The sequence below is a fragment of the Harmonia axyridis genome, chromosome 4 (assembly GCF_914767665.1).
Source record: "Harmonia axyridis chromosome 4, icHarAxyr1.1, whole genome shotgun sequence".
NCBI classification, from domain to species: domain Eukaryota; kingdom Metazoa; phylum Arthropoda; class Insecta; order Coleoptera; family Coccinellidae; genus Harmonia; species Harmonia axyridis.
This window is the reverse complement of record NC_059504.1, coordinates 26,405,001-26,424,969: the sequence shown is the minus strand read 5'-3', so window position 1 is coordinate 26,424,969 and position 19,969 is coordinate 26,405,001. Positions and strand designations below refer to the sequence as shown.

The 19,969-nt window shown below is 37.3% G+C and overlaps 2 protein-coding genes across 3 annotated transcripts in view; both read left to right on the top strand.

The window, feature by feature from the left end:
- The window catches only part of LOC123677500, a 39,843-nt gene extending 34,009 nt beyond the window's left edge, over positions 1-5,834 (top strand). For both annotated transcript variants that reach the window (XM_045614050.1, XM_045614051.1), the window contains exon 4: positions 5,194-5,834. In XM_045614050.1, the coding sequence (XP_045470006.1) occupies positions 5,194-5,576 (383 nt within the window). In that variant the 3' untranslated portion in view covers positions 5,577-5,834. The remainder of the gene's footprint in view (positions 1-5,193) is intronic.
- A 13,451-nt stretch (positions 5,835-19,285) lies between these two features.
- Positions 19,286-19,969, top strand: LOC123678639. The gene has a single exon (XM_045615771.1). It carries the CDS (start codon positions 19,286-19,288, stop codon positions 19,967-19,969), a length of 684 nt encoding a protein of 227 aa, XP_045471727.1.

The window sequence follows — 19,969 nt, the reverse complement described above, 5'->3', positions numbered from 1 at the left end:
CCCGCCAACTGGGAATGATGAATTATTTTTTGAAAATCTAAATAAACTTCCTAATATACACACCCTTGAGGGAAAAAGTATATTTGAGTTGTAGATTTTAATATTGATTTTCTTTCAAAAACGAAAGAAAGTAGAGAGTTTGTTTCACCCATTGAAGGATTTAATGCTAGATAAACCGAGTAGTATCACTTCAACCTCATTCACTTGCATTGACAACATAATAACTAACCTGGAAAGCGGAGAAACAACTCTAATTCCATCCCATCTTTCTGATCACACTGCTCAGAAGTTCTCTTTCCGCTGCTCATCTGAGAAAATGGGAAGAGGGAAAGAAACGTATGCGACTGATGAATGACCAAACAGTCAGCTAGTTTCCATACATGGTAAGAAACTATATTGGTGTGATATAATAGATCCAGGCACTTCTGCTGATCAAGCGGGGGGTAAGGGGGGTCATGACCCCCCCAAAATGGAATCACCTAACACTTTATATGCGTTTCAATCAGACAAGGTATGAAATGATCCCATCAAAAAACTTGAAGCCCATAACGGCGACTGGAATAGTACCCAAAAATCTCAAGAGGAATTTCAAGCAACTAGGTAGGAGGTGAGTATATATGTAATATAATGCAAAAAGCTGCCCTTTTAGGTACTGCAAGAACGGTTAGAAAATTCCTAGGAGGCGACGGACAGGTCCAAGGATCAGAAAGGCTACAGAACAGGAACCTCGCGAACAACGAAGCGACAATTGATGAAAACTACGATTGTGCTGAAAACCAACGCAACATCAATGCACAAATTAATACTGAGGAACAAAACAGCAGATATTTGATACTATAAGAGATGAGCAACGGCCAAATATACAAACTGTATTTATCGAAAACCGAAAAGAAGGTCAAAGAGATCACTTAGAGCAATTATCTGCTATAATGAATAGATATTTCATAGGATGCGAGGGTACTGATCCTCTGAAACGACCAATTCTTTCTAGACTGAAGACATCGAGAAAACTCTTATATATTCTGCACAGAGGTAATTCCACCATTTCTTTCGAATGACCAGAACCTCGAGTCATTGCATCTTATTAGGGGTTGTCCATTAATCACGTGATCTTTTTTTTAGCATTTTTTAACCCCCCCTCCCCCATTGGTGATACGTAGTGAGGTTTAAGACCACCCCCCCTCCCCCTTCTCAACATCACGTGTATTTTTAGTACCTACAACGAATCTTGAAATTTTCTGAATATTATCTTAATTTAAATACAGGTATAAACTATAATCTTATTTTATTCTGAAATTAAGGACTATAATAAAAATGTCTACACCTGGTTGCAAGTTTTTTTTGATTGCCATAACAATAATAATAAACGAAGAGTGTCATCAAAGGAAAAACATGTATTGTACTAGTACATGAATATATTTAATGTATATTGTCCTCGGACCACGGATTAGCAAGACATTCTTCAACACTAACAACTGGATAAGCATCTTGCAGGTCAGTTGTTGGCACTGTGCTTTGCACTACACGCCGCGCCGTGCCGCTTAATATTTGTTTAAAAATCGCGCGTTTGACGAAAAAATAAATACACGTGATATCTTACTACACCCCCCCTCCCCCTTGTGTTATTTTCGTGATTTTTATCAAACCCCTCCCCCCCCCCTTTCAAGCCTCACGTGATTAATGGACAACCCCTTACCTACTGTGCAGCCTCCACAATATCAGCAGTGCTCGGCGTGATGCCGAAATCTAGAAGTGAGCAACCAGCCTAGATAAAACAGCAAAACAAACCACATTGGCAAAAAAAGCTAGAAGCAAAAGTAGATAGCCTCCGACAAGATATAGGAACGTTAACACAATTTGCAAAAGGTTCTCCGTCGAGAAAACTGCAAAAGATAGTGGATGTAATTATGGATCGACATAGGCGACATGGCAAAATATGATGCGAACAATGGAAGTGCTCAAGAAACTTTTGACACACTCAAACAAAAATAGAGTGTATAATCTGAACGAATGAGATGATACAACGAGAGCTATAAACGAAAACATAACAATATCATTTTTGTAAACTCCGAAGAGAAATTTCATAGTATGCTGAATGAACAAACGTCAACAGAATCAAGGAGTTCTCCCAGCGCCGAAGATAAAGAGATTTTCGGACCGATCAACTGTCAACACCAACTCCTTCTAACTTCCAAGCGCTTTGGATAAGAAGAGAGGAAAAATCATTTGAGACCATAGAAAATATGCCACAAAGTGAAATAACGTCTGAAGAACTACTAGAAATATTGAACCGCACTCACAATTGGAAATCCCCAGGCCCAGATAGAATTCACAACTTCTGGTTGAAGAAGTTTTGGTGTCTGCATGGCCGGCTAGTCGAATACATAAATAGCATAATACATACAATGGGCTATTGGAAAACAAACATCGAGCTTTCCACGGCAAACATAACAACCAGGCAGGTCCCAATTAACAGGAGAAGAGAAGAGCTGAACCCAATCTCTAAACAGCTGAACGCTATTGAAGAGGGTTCCAACATTAGAAGAAATAATAATACTACCACCCTCAATCATTTGCTCTACATGAATGATTTGAAACTGATAACAGGCAATAAGAACCACCTAGGAATTATGGTCAAACTAGTGGAACATTTTTCCTTTAATTTTTTTAAAATTCGATCAAATGAAACAGAAAAACCGTTCCATGGATTGAATTGAAATTCTCTGGGATTTTATGGTGATATTGAACTGTAAAACGCATACTCAACTTTGATGGTTATTTCGATATTTTCAATTCAGCGCTTGATAATCCCTTTTTTTATCAACTTTTCGAATTGAAGTGAAGAACGAATAGAAAATAATTCCAAAAATCTGATAGCTACTTCTTGTAGAGAATTCATTCAAGATTTCAGAACATCCCTTGAATTTCCTGTGCAATCATTGATAGGTAAAATATTGATGGTTAAAGACAAAAAGGTCCTTTTCAATTCAAAGTTAAAACTTACTTGCTGGATTCGATATGTGGATGATATCTTCGTCATATGGCCACATGTACCCGAAACTCTTCAAGACTTCTTTAATCATCTGAATAATATCAATAGCCTTATCAAATTCACAATGGAAGTTGAGACCAACAACTCACTCCCTTTTCTAGATGTCCTCATATCAAAATCCAACGATTCCTAGGCAACAACAGTCAAAAAATTCAGAAAACCATCAACCGACATCAGACCCATACACAACAAATCAAAAATCCTCCAGAAAATTTCCCTCATAAAGTTCTCCAACCTTTTATCAAAGGTGTCACTGACAAAATCAGTCGCATCCTACTAAAACAGAATATAAAGACAGTGTTCGCAGCCGATAACAAAATTTCCAAATTTCTTCGAACACCAAAGGATACGATCGATAACGAGTCTCAAGGTGTATACGAGATACCATGTTCCGCATGTCCCAGAACATACATAGGACAAATCAACAGACGTATAACTAACAGAGTATATGAGCACCAACTCGCAATACGCCAAGGCGATCCAACATCTGCCTTATTTAAACACTTCTCTGAAACAGGACATAACGTTGGTTTTGAGGGATGTCATTTTTTTATATCGCCTGAATTTTTTCCAACCGTCTATTTTGGCTCCTTCAAACCAATGGGGTAAATGCGATTATTCATACTGCTTCTGAGCCTAGATCGTTATAATTTATTATCGATTGATAATTTAATAATCGGTAGTACCAATTATCGATTGATAGTTTGATAATCGGTAGTACCAATTATCGATTGATAATCGGTAGTGCCAATTATCGATTGATAGTTTGATAATTGGTAGTACCGATTATCAAACTATCAACCGATAAGTGATTAGTAGGATCCAGGCTCAGATGCGGTACGAATATTCGCATTTGCCAATTCTAAGCCAGTTTTGTTTAATTGTTATTATTGTTAAGAAGCTCGTCTTTTGTCGCCATGTAACATTATTCGAATATTATCTTCAATTTATTCTTGATAACGGCAGTTATCAAAAATGCCGAGCATTCAACACAAAATATTCACATCTAACACATATTACGGAAGAAAAATTTTATAGAAATTCATAAGCACTTCTCGCAAAGAAATATTTTGGTTATATGGAACTGAAGATTGAAAATTTAATCATTAAATTCTTTCTCCTACAACTACTATGAAAAGAAGCGTATTCTTCATAGCTTACTGAATTTCAAAACTATGTATTGCTCATACTGTGGGAAATATTATTTCTCACGGCACTTTGCCCACACCTCGCTTGGTAGACCAATGAAATTGGGCTTTTGAGTTGTTTCTATGGAAACGAAATAAATAAGCACATACTGTCAACGAAGGCCATTTTAATTTGAATCAAGTCCATTACTTGAATTATTGAAATTTGTGCAGTTGTAGGAAAAGTATAGTGTGCAGCATGTGGAGAAAGCCCTTTTCTCGCTCGTGTGTTTGCGGCACTCGCCTTTCAGGCTCGTGCCACAAACTTCCACACTCGCGAGAAAAGTTGGACTTTCCCCACTTGTTGCACAATATACTATTTTTCTCATCATGACTTCTGAAGAATGGATAAAACTTCGACAATGTAAACGAGAATCAGACCATTCTTCAGAATAAAATGGGATTTTGACATATATCTCGGGAAATTAACATTTTAGAGCAGTATTATTTACATTTATCATTTATTTTTTTGACGTAGGTTTCATTTAACCAATGAAAAAATGGGTTTTCATTGGAAAACACCTTGTATGTTCAATTCAATTTTTGATTACCGAAGGAGAAGCATTAATATATCATCCCTCAGAAGCTAGAAAATTAGAAATTTTTATAGAAAAATCACATTGTAATGAAGTACTATTTGAGAAAGTTTGAAGATTTCAGACAAGTTTCATGGAAAAAATGTGCAAATAATATATTAAAGCAATGAGTAAAGCAAGAAATAATCTGATTATGAATAAAAGAACTGGGTCTTACCTTCAAAAAAACGAAAGTTGGTATCAATCGAACGAATCAGATTTCCGTTAATCCTTCTCTCCCAATAAAGCTCAACTATGAAATTTCAAGTCTTCATTTGAAATGTATGCTTTATGTTTAGTTTTTCGTTCCCAATTAATTCAGTCAAACTCCAGCAAAATATTCAATATCCTTCTAAATATTAATATCCAATTTCTTCAGATGATGTACCATACATCTGGACATCAGGTCGTCTCTGCGACTTCAAAGGTTGTGAGAATCGTCCAGACCTCGAGCCCAAAAAGGTCTTAGGTTGGTTCTGGTCTGCAAACAGGGAAAAGATGGCTCCAACCAACAGGACTCCCAACGGCTTTAGTTACAACCCCTGGTCTCAAACTGGTCACAAAAAACAACCCCAACCAGACAATGCAGAATTCGATATCAACGGCACCAACGAGTCCTGCCTTTCTATCCTCAACAACGTTTACAACGACGGCATCGCGTGGCACGACGTGGCCTGCTACCACGAGAAACCAGTTGTATGTGAAGACTCCGATGAATTATTGAACTATGTCGCTTCCACAAATAGGGGAATCCGTTTATGAATGAAGAGCAAATTTTCAACCACTCTCTCTTTACTATAAACAGATTTAATTTTTAATATTGTAAATGGATATTTATTTTTTCATAAGTTCAATTTTTTAATATCTGTACAAAACAAGCTCAATTATCTATGCCGAAACTGAAATGGTTCGACCTTAATGGTAGTGTAATTAATAAATGTAAGTGAATTGTACAAATCCTTCAGCTCTGCAAGTTTTTGCTGTAAAACGTGTGAAAACGAATAAAATTCTAGAAAAATATTTTTGTTTTTATTTTTTTTCCGTAATTATGTTTCTTCTATAAAGGCTGATTCAACCATTAATAGTAGTGCTAGTGGCAATATAAGCCAGCTGCCAATAGCCTAGGGGTGGCATAGTAGGAAAAACACAATAAAATACTTTCATAGATTAGAACTATAAAACTGAATACCTACCTCCAATAATTCAAAAGTCAGAATACTATCTAGAATAATCTACTGTTAAGATGTATGTACAAGTCATATGAACAAGTCATATGTTGGTACAGGAAGACTCGTCGCTCCTAATGATTTTATTGAAAAAATCTGGATCTGCATGATGTTTTCGCAAAATTTGCCGGCAAAATTGAATTTCGTTGAGGTGAATAATTATGCGAATAATATTTTCGCACGTAAACAATTGCCATTGTTCACTAAGTAATACAATATCGAAGATTTCTTAACAGAATTGACAAACTTGATTTTGTCAGAAACGTACCCATTTGGATAAAAACAGCCATATCTTTTTCTTTGAATAACAAATGATTTGTGTGATACCTCTTTGAAATCACTATAAAATAGACAATTTATTGGTGTAATGTGCAGCAGTAGCTCGGTACATTTTTTTTCCACTACAATGGGCAAAACTTCATGAACAAAATAATCCACTACCAAAATTTCCAATAAAAATATTTCTCATAGCCCCCCTTTAAAATGTTCGGAGGATGTTTTCAATGTAAACGTTAAAATCATTCTTCAGCAATATTTCACTGAAAAAATTAACCAAAGAGATGTAAAATTGTACCAACCGTAAGGACAAAACTATTGAAAGGGGCAAAAATTCATTATTTTCAACAAAAAAATATATCTCGAAAACGGTAAGACTTTTATAATGGGAATTTTGCCATAGCAGGTGGGTTATCCTTTGATCTACATTCTCCCTCGGTTTGACGTGGTCTTTACGGGACACCCTATATATAATTTTTTGTTAATTTGACACTTTCGCGGCGGCACTAGACTGTCCGGGCACAAGTGCCAAAGAATCAGTTTTCTGTCAATAAGGGTAGACCACTTGTCGTATGATGTTCACCATACCCAAGATAACAGCTTTCTGCATCCAACATATTGAGTATGTAGGTAGTTGGAGTTCTTGCCCGTTGCAGCTGATGATAAGCGGCTTGATTTCCACCTTTTGCAGTCTCCACATGCTTTTGATTTGTCTCGACAGTGCCTCACACTTTGTGTTTTTCTCTTTATAGGTTTTCGCCAGTGCAGATATTGGAATGAAGTTTGGTCTCTAAAAATGTGCGGCGGTCGACGTAAAAAGAGGAAAACTGGCCAGAGAGGAGGACGTCACACTCTCACATGGGGAGATAATTGAAGGACAGGTATAAGTATCTTGGTGTACAAGAGATATATGAGATCAAGGAGAAAGAAAACAAAAAAGCGGTAGAGGAACAAATGATGACACGAGTGAAAAATAGACGATAGTAGAATGAGACTTCAAAATTTGAAATTATTCGGTCGATTAGTTGAAGAGTTATTGATCTGTGAAATTTCACTTATTAAGATTAACATCGCCCTGTATATAATAAACGGCGATCTTGATACGAGTCCTCCATGATGACCTTCATTTATGTATCCATTTGTCGCATTCTTCCCGGGATATCCTATATATAGCCTAACTATATAAAACAATTCTCAGTCAAAAATTCTGTGAAAATATTAACGGCACGAGAAAATGGGAGATTCCTTGGATAGGAAAATCCGATGAACATTGAGCCACAAACGTTTTGTGATTGATCAACAAAAATCACATGTTTAGAAATTCGGAATGAGAAATAATTCGTTCATAAAAAACAGGCAGGATTACCAACAAAGTTAATTCCCATCAAAAAGGTTCCGCTTCATAGTCATAAATATCCAGATTGACGCTGAAAGACACGTGCAGTCATTAGGGCTGGTCGGCATCCCTTTGTGCCGACGAAGAAACAACATAAATTTGCCAAATAGGTTCTTGAAATACGAATATACGTCTTCCTATACGCTCTATTAGTGTGACATCACACACCGCCATTTTTGGTTCTCCTGTCAGTATTCGGAATCCAAACAAATAAATTTTCGTAAGTAATTGTACAAGTGCATCAAAATTACCGATAATTTTGCATGACAGCGTGTTGTCATAAAAATGAAAATGACCGAATGCAGTTTTTCAAAGAAAACACGCTGGAATGCGAAATTATCCGGTCATTTCGATGCACGAGTGTAATTCGGGGGAATATTTCCCGAATGAACTGTTACATCACTTGTCAAACTAATATAGAATGGAATTGCCATAGATCCGAACTGTGTAAGATGCGTAGAAACTATGCATCTATGAACAGAACAATTATCGCAGTGCTGTTTCGCTTCCTACAATGCAATTGTCGCTGTAATTTTCGATAATTGTTCTCCATATACATAGAATTTTTGACAGGAGGGAAATATTCATTCAAATTAGTACGGTGTCGTTGAAGGAATTGGCTTATTTTCATAATTAAGAGTATTTGAGGAACAATTTCGGTATTAATTGATAGACAGAAGAAACGAGTTAATACCAGTAAGTTTGAATCCTGTATCATTTCCCAGATTTTGTAAAAAGTCGTGTTAATTAGTTGAACTTCAAGTTCGAACTTACTGGCATTAATCTCGTGCCTTCTGCCTATCAATTAATAGTAAAATCGTTCCTTAAATAATCTTATTTTTCAAAATAAGCCAATTGCTTCAACGACAACGTACTAATTTGAATGACAATTTGTTTGTTTGGATTCCGAACACTGATAGAAGAACTAAATGGCGGTGTGTGACGTCATCACTAATAGAGCGTGTTCCCGTGAAAAAGAAAGTGAAATCAACGAATGCCATGCACTACCCATGTCAACCTAGCCACTTTCAACTGACTAAAGAGGAGTTGGAATTTACGGTAGTCATCATTTTCAGTAGAAAAGGATGAAATATGTTATTGTGTGAAATAGCGATACATTAGTTCCAAACCCTATCCCTCGGGTCGCTAGCATCAACATTTCAAACGTCGTCAGTCTTCTCCTTATTTGTCTATGCAAATAACCAAGTTTCATCCAGATAAATGAATATTACATTTTCAGTTCCAAAATGGTTGTTACAGGGAGATGACTACTTTTCCTTCCGTCCCATTTTGGAGCTCAAAAATTTTTGTGTAACTGTTGAAAATATTGTTGTAGTTTGTGAGATTAAGTGCTGAATCGATGTTATAACATAGCAAATCGTCATAAATGTAGAAGATGGTTGTTATAAACTATGTTTGCCACTGTGGGATGATATAGGTTAATCCTAGACTCCGTGACCCCAGGAATCATTCCACATTACTATTATCGATTGAATTATTTTATATTACATTACTTGATTTTGGGTACATAGCATTACTGCTGAGCCCAACTCATATTTTGGTCCACAGTGGGGGTTTACACTGCCCAAAGTATGGTACTTTGAATGGAATGAATGAATGAATATTACATTTTGTTGCAAAAATCATCTGTATTTACCATAAAATTGTACCTTATCTACTTTTTATATTTCTCTGTTTATCAAAAAGAATTTTTCTCTTTTTAATGTGTAACCAATTAATTTTATGTAATGTTGTCTTCGTTTGATTAAAATCCAGATGCTTTTTGGTCAAATTTTATTCAGACTGGTTTATTCGTTGCTTTTGATTACAATAAAATCATTCAATTTTTACGTGCTCGAATTTGTTGTGGAATTTTCCATCATTTGAGATTAATTTTATTGTTTGTATTTCAAACTGTGTGCATTAGCGCTACCGGTGTCAACTGTCGATCATAGATTTTCGAGTAAGAAAAATTGACGGGCCAGGGACACTGTGATGAGGGCAATTTGGTTAGGAGCTGATGGTGATCATTTGCGATTTTTCGAATTTTCGACTTAGGGTCATCCATCATTTCGATAATCGTATTTTGTGCATTATTGACAATCCAAGCCCTTTTTCGTTTTGGAGAATCTGGTATTTTCCGTATTTTTCTCAAAGGAAGCTTATTTGAATATTCTACTGCTCTAATTGCATGTGGTGTTCTTTGGAATTTCCGTCAATCAGGTATGTTTCGTAGTGTACACTTTCTGTAATATTTCTCACCATCTGATATTTCCTCTTTAATAGTTATTTCCATATACTGAAATTTGGTTGGAATTCACTGAAAAATTCCACTCAGTGAAAAAGAAGTCTGCCCCCGAACAACTGGGTATGTATTGAAAAGTTCCTCGTTCTTTCTTGTGTTTAATATTGATCAATTTTTATTCTACGTGATAGAGATTAAACCCTTTAACTTAACTGTCGAAACCTCATTTGCACTCCTCATCTACATGGTGTAGTAGAACGTCCTTGTGACATAACGTCTTGGTGGAACACCACGTTTTCTACGTAGAACTGTGAGATTATTGCTGAGTTGTCGACAACTCTGGAGATCGATTTCGAGGGACAGCCAACTTGGAATCGAGGAGATTGGGGAAGTATAGAAGGAGTAGTTCCTGAGAGGAGAACCATCAAGTTGAGGACCATTGAGGATTTTAACACAAGTGGTGGATTGTTGAAATATCTGTATTTATGAAAGTTGCCTATTCCTAATTATTGTCTACTGATATACTATTTGTGAAGAACTTTATTACCACGCAGGTTCAAACTGCGAAGACTTTCAGTTTCATAAAGATAACGTTATCTCATTACCTTTGTCGATATACCACTTACAAGTAAGGTTATTTTCATGCAAGTGTTATAAAGAAAGTTACCATTATTAGATTATTAGTAGGATTACAATCCTCATTGTCTGACGACATATCGCCTATATATACCGACGATTATCTCATTTGTGAGGTACTGATTGAACGAATTTTTTTAGAAGTAATTCCGCATAAATTGTTACCATACTACGCGCCTGCGCCTGAGCTCAAGCGACGCGACGCGGTTGATATTTGATTTCTTCAATTTCACTTTCTATCTCTATCTTTCTATCGTTCAATTGCGACCAATTTGCTCTTACTTATTGTCAACGCCAATTGGTAGCTGTATCTCGTGCTACCTGTATAAAAATTTTTATCATTACACTCTTCTGGTAAATTTTAGAGTTGTTTGTTCTGACTGAAGGGTATTTCCGGGGAGAAATTTACCTGGCGCCCATTTGCATTACCTATCATATCTTACCATCCTGAAGAAGCCGCGGATACCCAAGAAGGTAGATCGGGTGAAAACCTCATATTTGAAGTTACAAATTTTGGCGCCCAACGTGGGGCCCTATAATGCTGCTACTGTTACAAATTTTATTTTTGGATCTACTCCCTTTTGATATGGCTGTTCCACTCATCATTTTAATGGTAAGTTATCGTTTCGATTAATTATCGACTGAATTTCAATTCTTGTCGTTTTTCGCATTTGGAATCTCGTTTCTCGTTTTCGTAATCTCGTTACCATCATCGTTTCGAGTATCGTCCCCGGATATCGTTTTATTGTATCATTCTAGTTTTTTTTTAAGGTTTCTTTTATTCATCTTGTATATGATGGATAATAAGATGGAGATTAATCGGTTAGAAAAGGATGAGTTAAGTTATGAGTTAGGTTTTCGAGGTATTACCAACCCCTGCACTGTTGCTGAAATGCGCAAGACACTTAGGAATATTCTTAAATATGAAAGCGAAGGCTCATCCGCCTGATTCATCATAAAGTTATGAATGGTAGTTTGGGACAGAGAATGGCTGTCTCTTGCTTTAGGCATAAATAGACTAGGGTGATCACCACCCCCATTCAGTGGCTGAAATTCATCTAAGATCCTCTGTATATTCATGCCCACGACAGTAACGTTGCTGTTCTATTCCCTCTTGCATTTAGTGAGGTTGAATCTATTTGTGTTTCTCACTGTTTTGTATCAGTGACCCCCTCCTTATCGTTCAATTGCGACCAATTTGCTCCTACTTCTTGTCAACGCCAATTGGCAGCTGTATCTTGTGCTACCTGTATAAACCTTTTTATCATTACACTCTTTTGATAAATTTTAGAGTTGTTTGTTCTGACTGGAGGGTATTTCCGGGAAGAAATTTACCTGGCGCCCATTTGAATTACATATCACATCTTACCATCCTGAAAAATCCCCTCGTCTCCACTGAGGCAAGCCGCGGATACACAAGTTCATGTAAAAACATCAGATTTGAGGTTGCTAGATTTTGAGGTTGCAAAATTTTGAGTTTTACAATTTCTTGGATCAAAACCAATAACACAAACAAAACTGAACAAAATCAACCTTATTTCTATCAATGACATTTCCAATAGCAACCCGAAATCTGCAAATCAAAATATTACTGAATGAGCAAATACCAACTTAATTTCGATTTTCCACAGCCACCCGGGATGTCAATAATTCCTGAATTGGAATAAATGAACTGGTTAAGTGGCTCTATGTTTAGAAGCCAATGATCATCCTACGGAGCATAGATTTGATATGTAATGTTTGTTTACATTCGACTAATGAAGCCAAGCCAACCACTTGAAACTTAAGAATTAATTAATTACTTGTTGAATCTCAACTGAGTAAGCTGTGCACAATAAATACGTTGAACCTTGTTCTGTGTTTTAGAGAATCTATAATTTCAATTTAGGAATTCGGAGGTTAACCGTTGTTCTTAGCACGTGTAGTCTTGAGTTTTATTGGAAAAATTAAATATTAGTAATTAATACTAGTGGAAATCCTTGTTGAGATTAATTTTCATATCTTACTAAATCTTTGTGATACAAAATTTAAGTGAGGTAGGCAACTACTGGGATTATTAACATCATTAACAGAGGTATTATCTTTGAAGCCGATAGAACTTTTGTTTTTTGATGGATTGGAATTCAGGGGGGTCTGAGGACCCCCCTGTATCGCCTATGTCTAACCCTCCACCCCAATCCACCCCCCCCCCCCCCGGGATCGCCTATGTCCCCTAGAACCATAGGTTTACTAACCCCATCCTCTCAAAAAATATTAAATAACTTATATTCAATTAGTGAATAATCATATGGTGAGAATTTCTCTGTTGCTGAATTGTCTCTCCCATCAAGAGAGGTAAATAATCTTGTAGACTCCTTCCACGATTATTCAGAAATCATTGAGGAAGCAAAGTCCTTGTCGCAATCAATTTCTCAAATTATGACACAAAAAGCTAACCGCTCAAAACCAAATAAACCTAAGCTCCAATTCAAATATAACCACACAGATCTGGGCCCTTTTATGGTAATGATAGAATCAAAATCTACAAGAAATATCGGGAACATCCACCCCATGAACTTGGCTAAAAAATTAAAGGGAATCAAAAATATCTCTAAAAGAGGCAAAAATAGAATTTCATTAGAATTTTTCTGATAGAGCTAACAATTTTTTAACAGAAAATCCATTTGTGAATGATCCCGATATTGATGTATTTATCCCATCTAGAATGGTCACAAGTAAGGGGGTCATAAATGTTATAAATTAAACGCACTGTTTAATAATTAAAAGTCTTTAATAAAATATAGGAAATAACTGTGTAGTAAACACACTGACAAATATACAATAATACTCTTCAACAACGGCCAACGAGAGAAAGGAGCGAGCATAGCTTGCACATGGCCTATCTAACAATTACACAGAATAAATATACAACTGCGCATGCCGCGCATAGAAATACTACAAGACAACTTATATTACTCATGTACTGGGTAAATATTTCAACACCCCCACTTACACAGTACAAATAAAAACAAAATCACATGAGGAAACTTAAGAACTACTACATATCATGAATGCCCAACATTTTTGAAAAATAATTATGTTTAACAGCAGGTAAACTTTTCGTTAAAATATCAGCTGGCATTTCATGTGTCGGTAAATGTTTCAATACAATTTGCTTTTCTGCAATAACTTGTCGAACAAAATGATGTCTGATGTCAATATGCTTTGACCTTTTATGATAGGTATCATTCGCAGATAATTTAATTGCACCTTGATTATCACTGAACAAATTCACACAAAGAGCTGTTCCCATTAGCTCGTACAATAAACCTTTTAAATAAATAGCCTCCTTTACCGCTTCAGAGATAACCATGTACTCTGCCTCGGTACTAGAAAGCGCAACTGTTTTTTGTTTGCAACTTTGCCAGGAAACCACGGAACCACAAAATTTGAAAGCATACCCTGTGTATGATTTCCTATCAATAGAATTGTTGCCCCAATCGGCATCTACAAAGCCTACTAGTTCCATGTTTTCCTTTGAAAATCGCAAGCAATAGTGTTTAGTACCCTTTAAATATTTTAATATGCGTTTAGCATGCTTCCAATGTAGTTGACTATATGACCGATTGAATTGGCTCAAGTAGCTTACACTAAATGCAATGTCTGGTCTAGCTATAACTGCCAAATACATAAGACTCCCTATTAAATTCTGATAAGGGTACATGGAAAGTTGATCTTGATCACCATTTTCTAGACTAATATTGCATTCCATAGGTGTTTTTATAATATTACATTCTGACATATTAAATTCATTCAAAATTTGGTCAATGTAAGATTCCTGATTCAATGTTAAAATACCCTGTTCCTTATCATAATTAACATTCATACCAAGACATTCTCTGACAACACCCAAATCTTTTACTTTGAATATTTTGCTTAATTCGTCCTTTAAATTATTAGTTTTCATTACATCATTGGAAAAAATGAAAAAATCATCCACATATAAAGTTATGACTATAAAGCTATCTTCAACCTTTTTGGAAAAAAGACAAGGTTCATATTGAGATTTAGTATATCCCAATTCTAATAATACTGAATTAATTCCAACACTTAGCTGACTGCTTAAGACCATAAATTGCCTTATTAAGCTTCAAAACTTTACATTTATCAGATTCTGAGCATATAAAACCTTCAGGTATTTTCATAAAAACTTTTTCTGACAAATTTCCATTTAGAAAGGCTGTTTTTATGTCTAAATGCCTTATGTCTAAATTTAATTTGACTGTTAATGCAAATAAAATTCTAAGAGTGGAATATCTGACTACAGGAGAGAAAGTCTCATTGTAATCAATTCCATACTTTTGTGTAAATCCCTTTGCGACTAACCTTGCTCGATATTTCACTTCTCCATCAGCACTGGACTTCCTCTTGAAAACCCATCTTGAATCGACAACAGTGACATCTCTCTCCGTTTCAACTAATTCCCATACCTGATTCTCTTCAAAAGACTGTAGTTCCTCTTCGATGGCACTTTTCCAAAAAATACTATCAGGACTGGATAAAGCCTCTGAAACAGATTTCGGATTACCTATTGCACTGTTATGTCCACCACATGCATATGTTACGAAGTCTGGATCCACCTTCTTTTTTCTCTGTCTTTGAGATCTTCTAGGTTGATCGTTTGATATACCTGAAGTAGTTTCAGGTTCACTGTCGTCCAGTTCATCTGTTGGTTGACCATTTTCTTTGAAATCTTTCATTTTTGATGCGGAGACCCCCACTGAATCTGTCACCTCTTGAACTGGTTCTTCGATGTTTAGAGCAACACTCTTCTTTATGTTCTCCATTATTGTGACATCTCGACTGATGAAAACTTTTCGGCTGTTTGGGTTATAAAGTCGGTATCCTTTGGTGTGATCATCAAATCCTACAAGGATGCATTTGACGGCCTTTTTATCCCATTTCTGCCTATTCTCTTTTGGGACATGAGACATTGCGGTACTTCCAAATACTCGTATGCTACTAATGTCTGGCCTTTTGTTGTGCCACATTTCATATGGAGTTTTTGAAATACTAGAGGTAACTGAACGATTGATTAGGTGGCAAGCAGTTTTACTCGCTTCAGCCCAAAATTGCTTACCTAGGTTTTGGTCGAAGAGTAAACATCTTGCTCTTTCTACAATCGTCCTATTGAACCTCTCTGCCATACCATTCTGCTCTGGATTATAACTGTTTGTCCTTTGATGAACAATACCATTGTTTTTGAGATAATTTTGGAAATCTCTACCAATGTACTCCCCTCCATTGTCTGTTCTCAGAATTTTTATTCGTTTATTCCTCTGTTTTTCTACTAGGCATCTGAACTGGTGAAACTTCTCTGGAACTTCATCCTTCGATTTTAAAAAATAGATGAAACACATTCTTGAGTAATCATCTATGAATGTGAGAAAATACCTTGAGCCTCCTATAGATAATTTTTCATGAGGTCCACAGACATCACTATGAATAATCTCCAATACGTCACTGGCTCTACTTCCTTTTGCTGGGAACGGTAATCTATTTTGTTTTGCCTCGCAACATACCTCACAATTAGATTTCTGTATTTTTTCTCCAAGTTTGAACGGTGTCATACCTTCAACTACTTCTGGCATTTTTATCAAGAAATCCGAGTTGATGTGCCCTAGTCTCCTGTGCCATAGATCTGGTGTAACCATTGGAGCGGCCAACAATGCTGTTGAATTCTTGTTATTCAATCTCAGCTTGTATACATTGTTCTTCAAATCAGCTACTCCAACAAGAACGTTATTTTTATTAAAAATTTCACATCCTGTGTCATGGAAATTTACTCTGGCTCCGTTTCTAATTAATTGGCTAACAGAGACCAGATTCGTGGTTAGTCCTGGAATGAAGTGTACGTTTTGTAAAAGTACATTAACACTTTTTCCTCTCACCATAGTTTCCATTCTGACATCACCTGCACTTTCGACTGCAAGTTTGGCCTCATTCGCACATAATATTTCTCTTATTTCTGGCTTCCGTTTGTCAATGAGATTGTTATCACTTGCTGTAAGGTGAAAACTGGCACCGCTATCAATATACCAGTCAGTGTTGCTAAAAGAACCATTAGCAAACACGGCACTCAAAGCGTAAGTTACCTTTTTGTTTAGACACTGCGACACATAATGTCCTTTTTCCTTACATTTGAAGCATGTGATATTACTACGATCCTTTTTGTTTACGTTATTCTCAAATCTTTGGTTATTCTCATTGACGTACGACCTACTGTTCGAATCGCTGCTTCTTCCGCCATCTCTGGACCATCTCTGGAACTGTTTCCCTTTTCGTGCGTTACTTTTAGCAGAAAACGCTTCTCCATGCCCCTGGCTACCGCCATCTGCGAGCAATTTCGATTTAATGGCATCTGTTGTTATTTTTATACCAGAGTGTTCAACAGCCATAATCATCGGTGAATATTTCGGGGGTAAGCCTGCCAAGAGTAATGATCCGACCCATTCATCATCAATGTTGAAGCCCGTTCTTTTCAACTTTTGCGATGTTTCGACGACTTGAGTTATGTAACTCTCCATAGAATCATGGTTCTCCAATCTGGCTGATATTAAAGTCCTTAAAAGCCCGATCTTTCTGGTAAAACCGCTATCGTCGTACAGATTTTTAAGTTTCGTCCATACTTCTTTAGGAGTTTTTGCATCTCTCACGTGGGTGTAAAGCGATGGTTCCATTGTCAATATTAATTTTGCCTTTGCTTTGGCTAATAGAACGGAGTCCAATTCACTGCCATCAACGCACTTATCCAGCCCTTCGAGTACTAGCACGTTTTCAATGGCGAATACCCATTCCTGGTAATTTTCGCGTCCGTTTAGCTTTGGCACACTGGCGAAATAATTAACTGCTGCCATCTTGAATTATTGTTCGTCTGTTTCACAACACTATTTCACAATATATATATAAATGTACTTACGTAGTGGAACGTTCCCGACCGATAAACTATTATAAAAAGTCTAGATTGCACGCGATGAGAACGCACCTGGGCACATAACCTGTTATAAATTAAACGCACTGTTTAATAATTAGAAGTCTTTAATGAAATATAGGAAATAACTGTGTAGTAAACACACAGACAAATATACAATAATACTCTTCAACAACGGCCAACGAGAGAAAGGAGCGAGCATAGCTTGCACATGGCCTATCTAACAATTACACAGAATAAATATACAACTGCGCATGCCGCGCATAGAAATACTACAAGACAACTTATATTACTTATGTACTGGGTAAATATTTCAACAATAAAATATGTTGGGTCGGAAATAACAAGAGGATATAATCAACCATGCAGAAAGTAACGTTAAAATATTAGATGCTCGACAACTGAATAGAAGAATAACTACAGAAGGTGTAGTTTTTTACGTCCCATCGAATACTTGGATACTAACATTTCAGGGAAAAAACCTCCCAGATAGAATTGTCTTGTGAGGCTGTATGAGACATGTGTCCCTATATGTGGGTCCTGTCATACAGTGTTACAACTGCTTGAGGTATGGCCATACCAAGGTTAACTGCAGTAACCCTGTTGACTCCAAACGCTGTAGAAATTGTGCGAGTAATCACAATGAGGGTGAGTGCCCTGATCCTAACAACCCGAAATGTGTCTTCTGTTCTGGAAAACATGCATTAACGGGTCGTAACTGTCCTGAGTTCCTACGTCAGAGGAAAATCAATAATTTGATATCTGTAGAAAATATATCCTACTTTGAGGCTGTTAAACTCATCCCCAAAACTTATAAGGTAAACCTGTCGCCTCAGGACAATAATTCCCCTTCCCAACAACTACGCTCACAATTGTTTCCTTAGCTCCCCTCTAGGGCTAACAATACAATAGAGGATTCAACAATTGTCTCTGTGCACAATAGAAGAACTCTACTTAACTCTCGATCAACTCCAGCTCCTTCCTATTCAGCAGTCTTAGGTAAGAAAAGTAGGAAAAACCCACAGTCCCCAGGTTATGATCATGAACTCCATGATTCCCAACTTTTAAACATCTCCCTTCCTTTATCGCCCATCGTAGGCAACAAACAATCTACTCAATCTGCTTCTGACTTTTCATCAGATAAAACCCCATTGGATTGTAGGGAATCTATCGATTCCCTCGAAAATATTCCGTCCGAGAACGAAAATCTTAAAAACAGAAGAACTCGGTGTAAAAACTTGGAATAATTAAAGCCACACCCCTTAGGGATCCGTAGAAAGGCGTTGTGAATGGCGAATAGAAAACAGCCTGAATGCCCTTAAAACAAGGCATTTCAGGGAGAATAATTCAACAGAGTTCAGATCATTCTACAAGAAACTACGACTTCCACAGATGTTCCACACTTGCACCGACAACAAGAAGATTGAAGAATATCACATCTGTTCCCGACCGGTGAAAAACTACCTGCGACCGAGCCACGACGACCCAAGCGTCCAACGACCCTAAGAATCTAGACAAATACTCATCTTCTTCAAACTCTTTTAATGGGTTGAAATAAATCGAATACGTATTTTTTATTCCCTAAATTCCTTGGCAGTGAACTACTTGATAGTCACCGTATAAGGACAACAGCCCACAAATTGATGACCCCGACGTGATTTGAAGAAGAAGCGAATCCCGAAGAAAAATGCCACAAGAAACCGAGGTATCAAGAGTCGCCGGATGCCAGAATTTGTCGTCACCGATCCTGAGTTATGGTTCGCTATGGCTGAAGGAAGTTTCCACAGCGCGGGGTTGACACAGGACCGGACTAAGTTTGGATATATTGTGGGTGCCCTACCAGCTAAGTACGCAACGGAGGTGAAGGACATTATATTGAATCCACCTACCGACGAGGCCTTCCACAAATTGAAGACGGAGCTAATTCGACGTCTAAGTGCCACACAAGAGGAGAAGACCCGACGCCTCCTGGAGCGAGAAGAAATGGGAGACCGTAAGCCCTCACAGTTTCTTCGTCATTTACATAGCCTTGCTGATCCAGCCGTTCCGGAGAGCCTCATGAAATCCCTCTGGATGAACCGTCTACCCAGAAGTGTCCAGGTGTCGTTGGCCATTGTGAAAGACAGCAGCCTCCAAGAGTTAGCTGTCCATGCAGACCACATCATGGAAGCAATCCGACCCCCCGTACAACTGGTGAACGAGACAACCAGCATCGAGGCCATCCTCAGTGCCAAGTTTGCCCAGCTCACACTCGGACTCAACCAGGAGATAGCAACCCTGAGAGCTGAACTGGCAGCCCAAGCAGACCGATCCCGGAGAGACAGGAGCAGAGGCCATTCCCAGCATCGTCCAAGAAGTCATAGCCGAGGCCGACAGCCAATCGACGGCAAGTGCTGGTATCATTGA

Excerpts from the sequence above, each read along its gene's own strand:
- LOC123678639 (XM_045615771.1), top strand. The coding sequence starts at position 19,286 with ATGCCAGAATTTGTCGTCACCGATCCTGAGTTATGGTTCGCTATGGCT.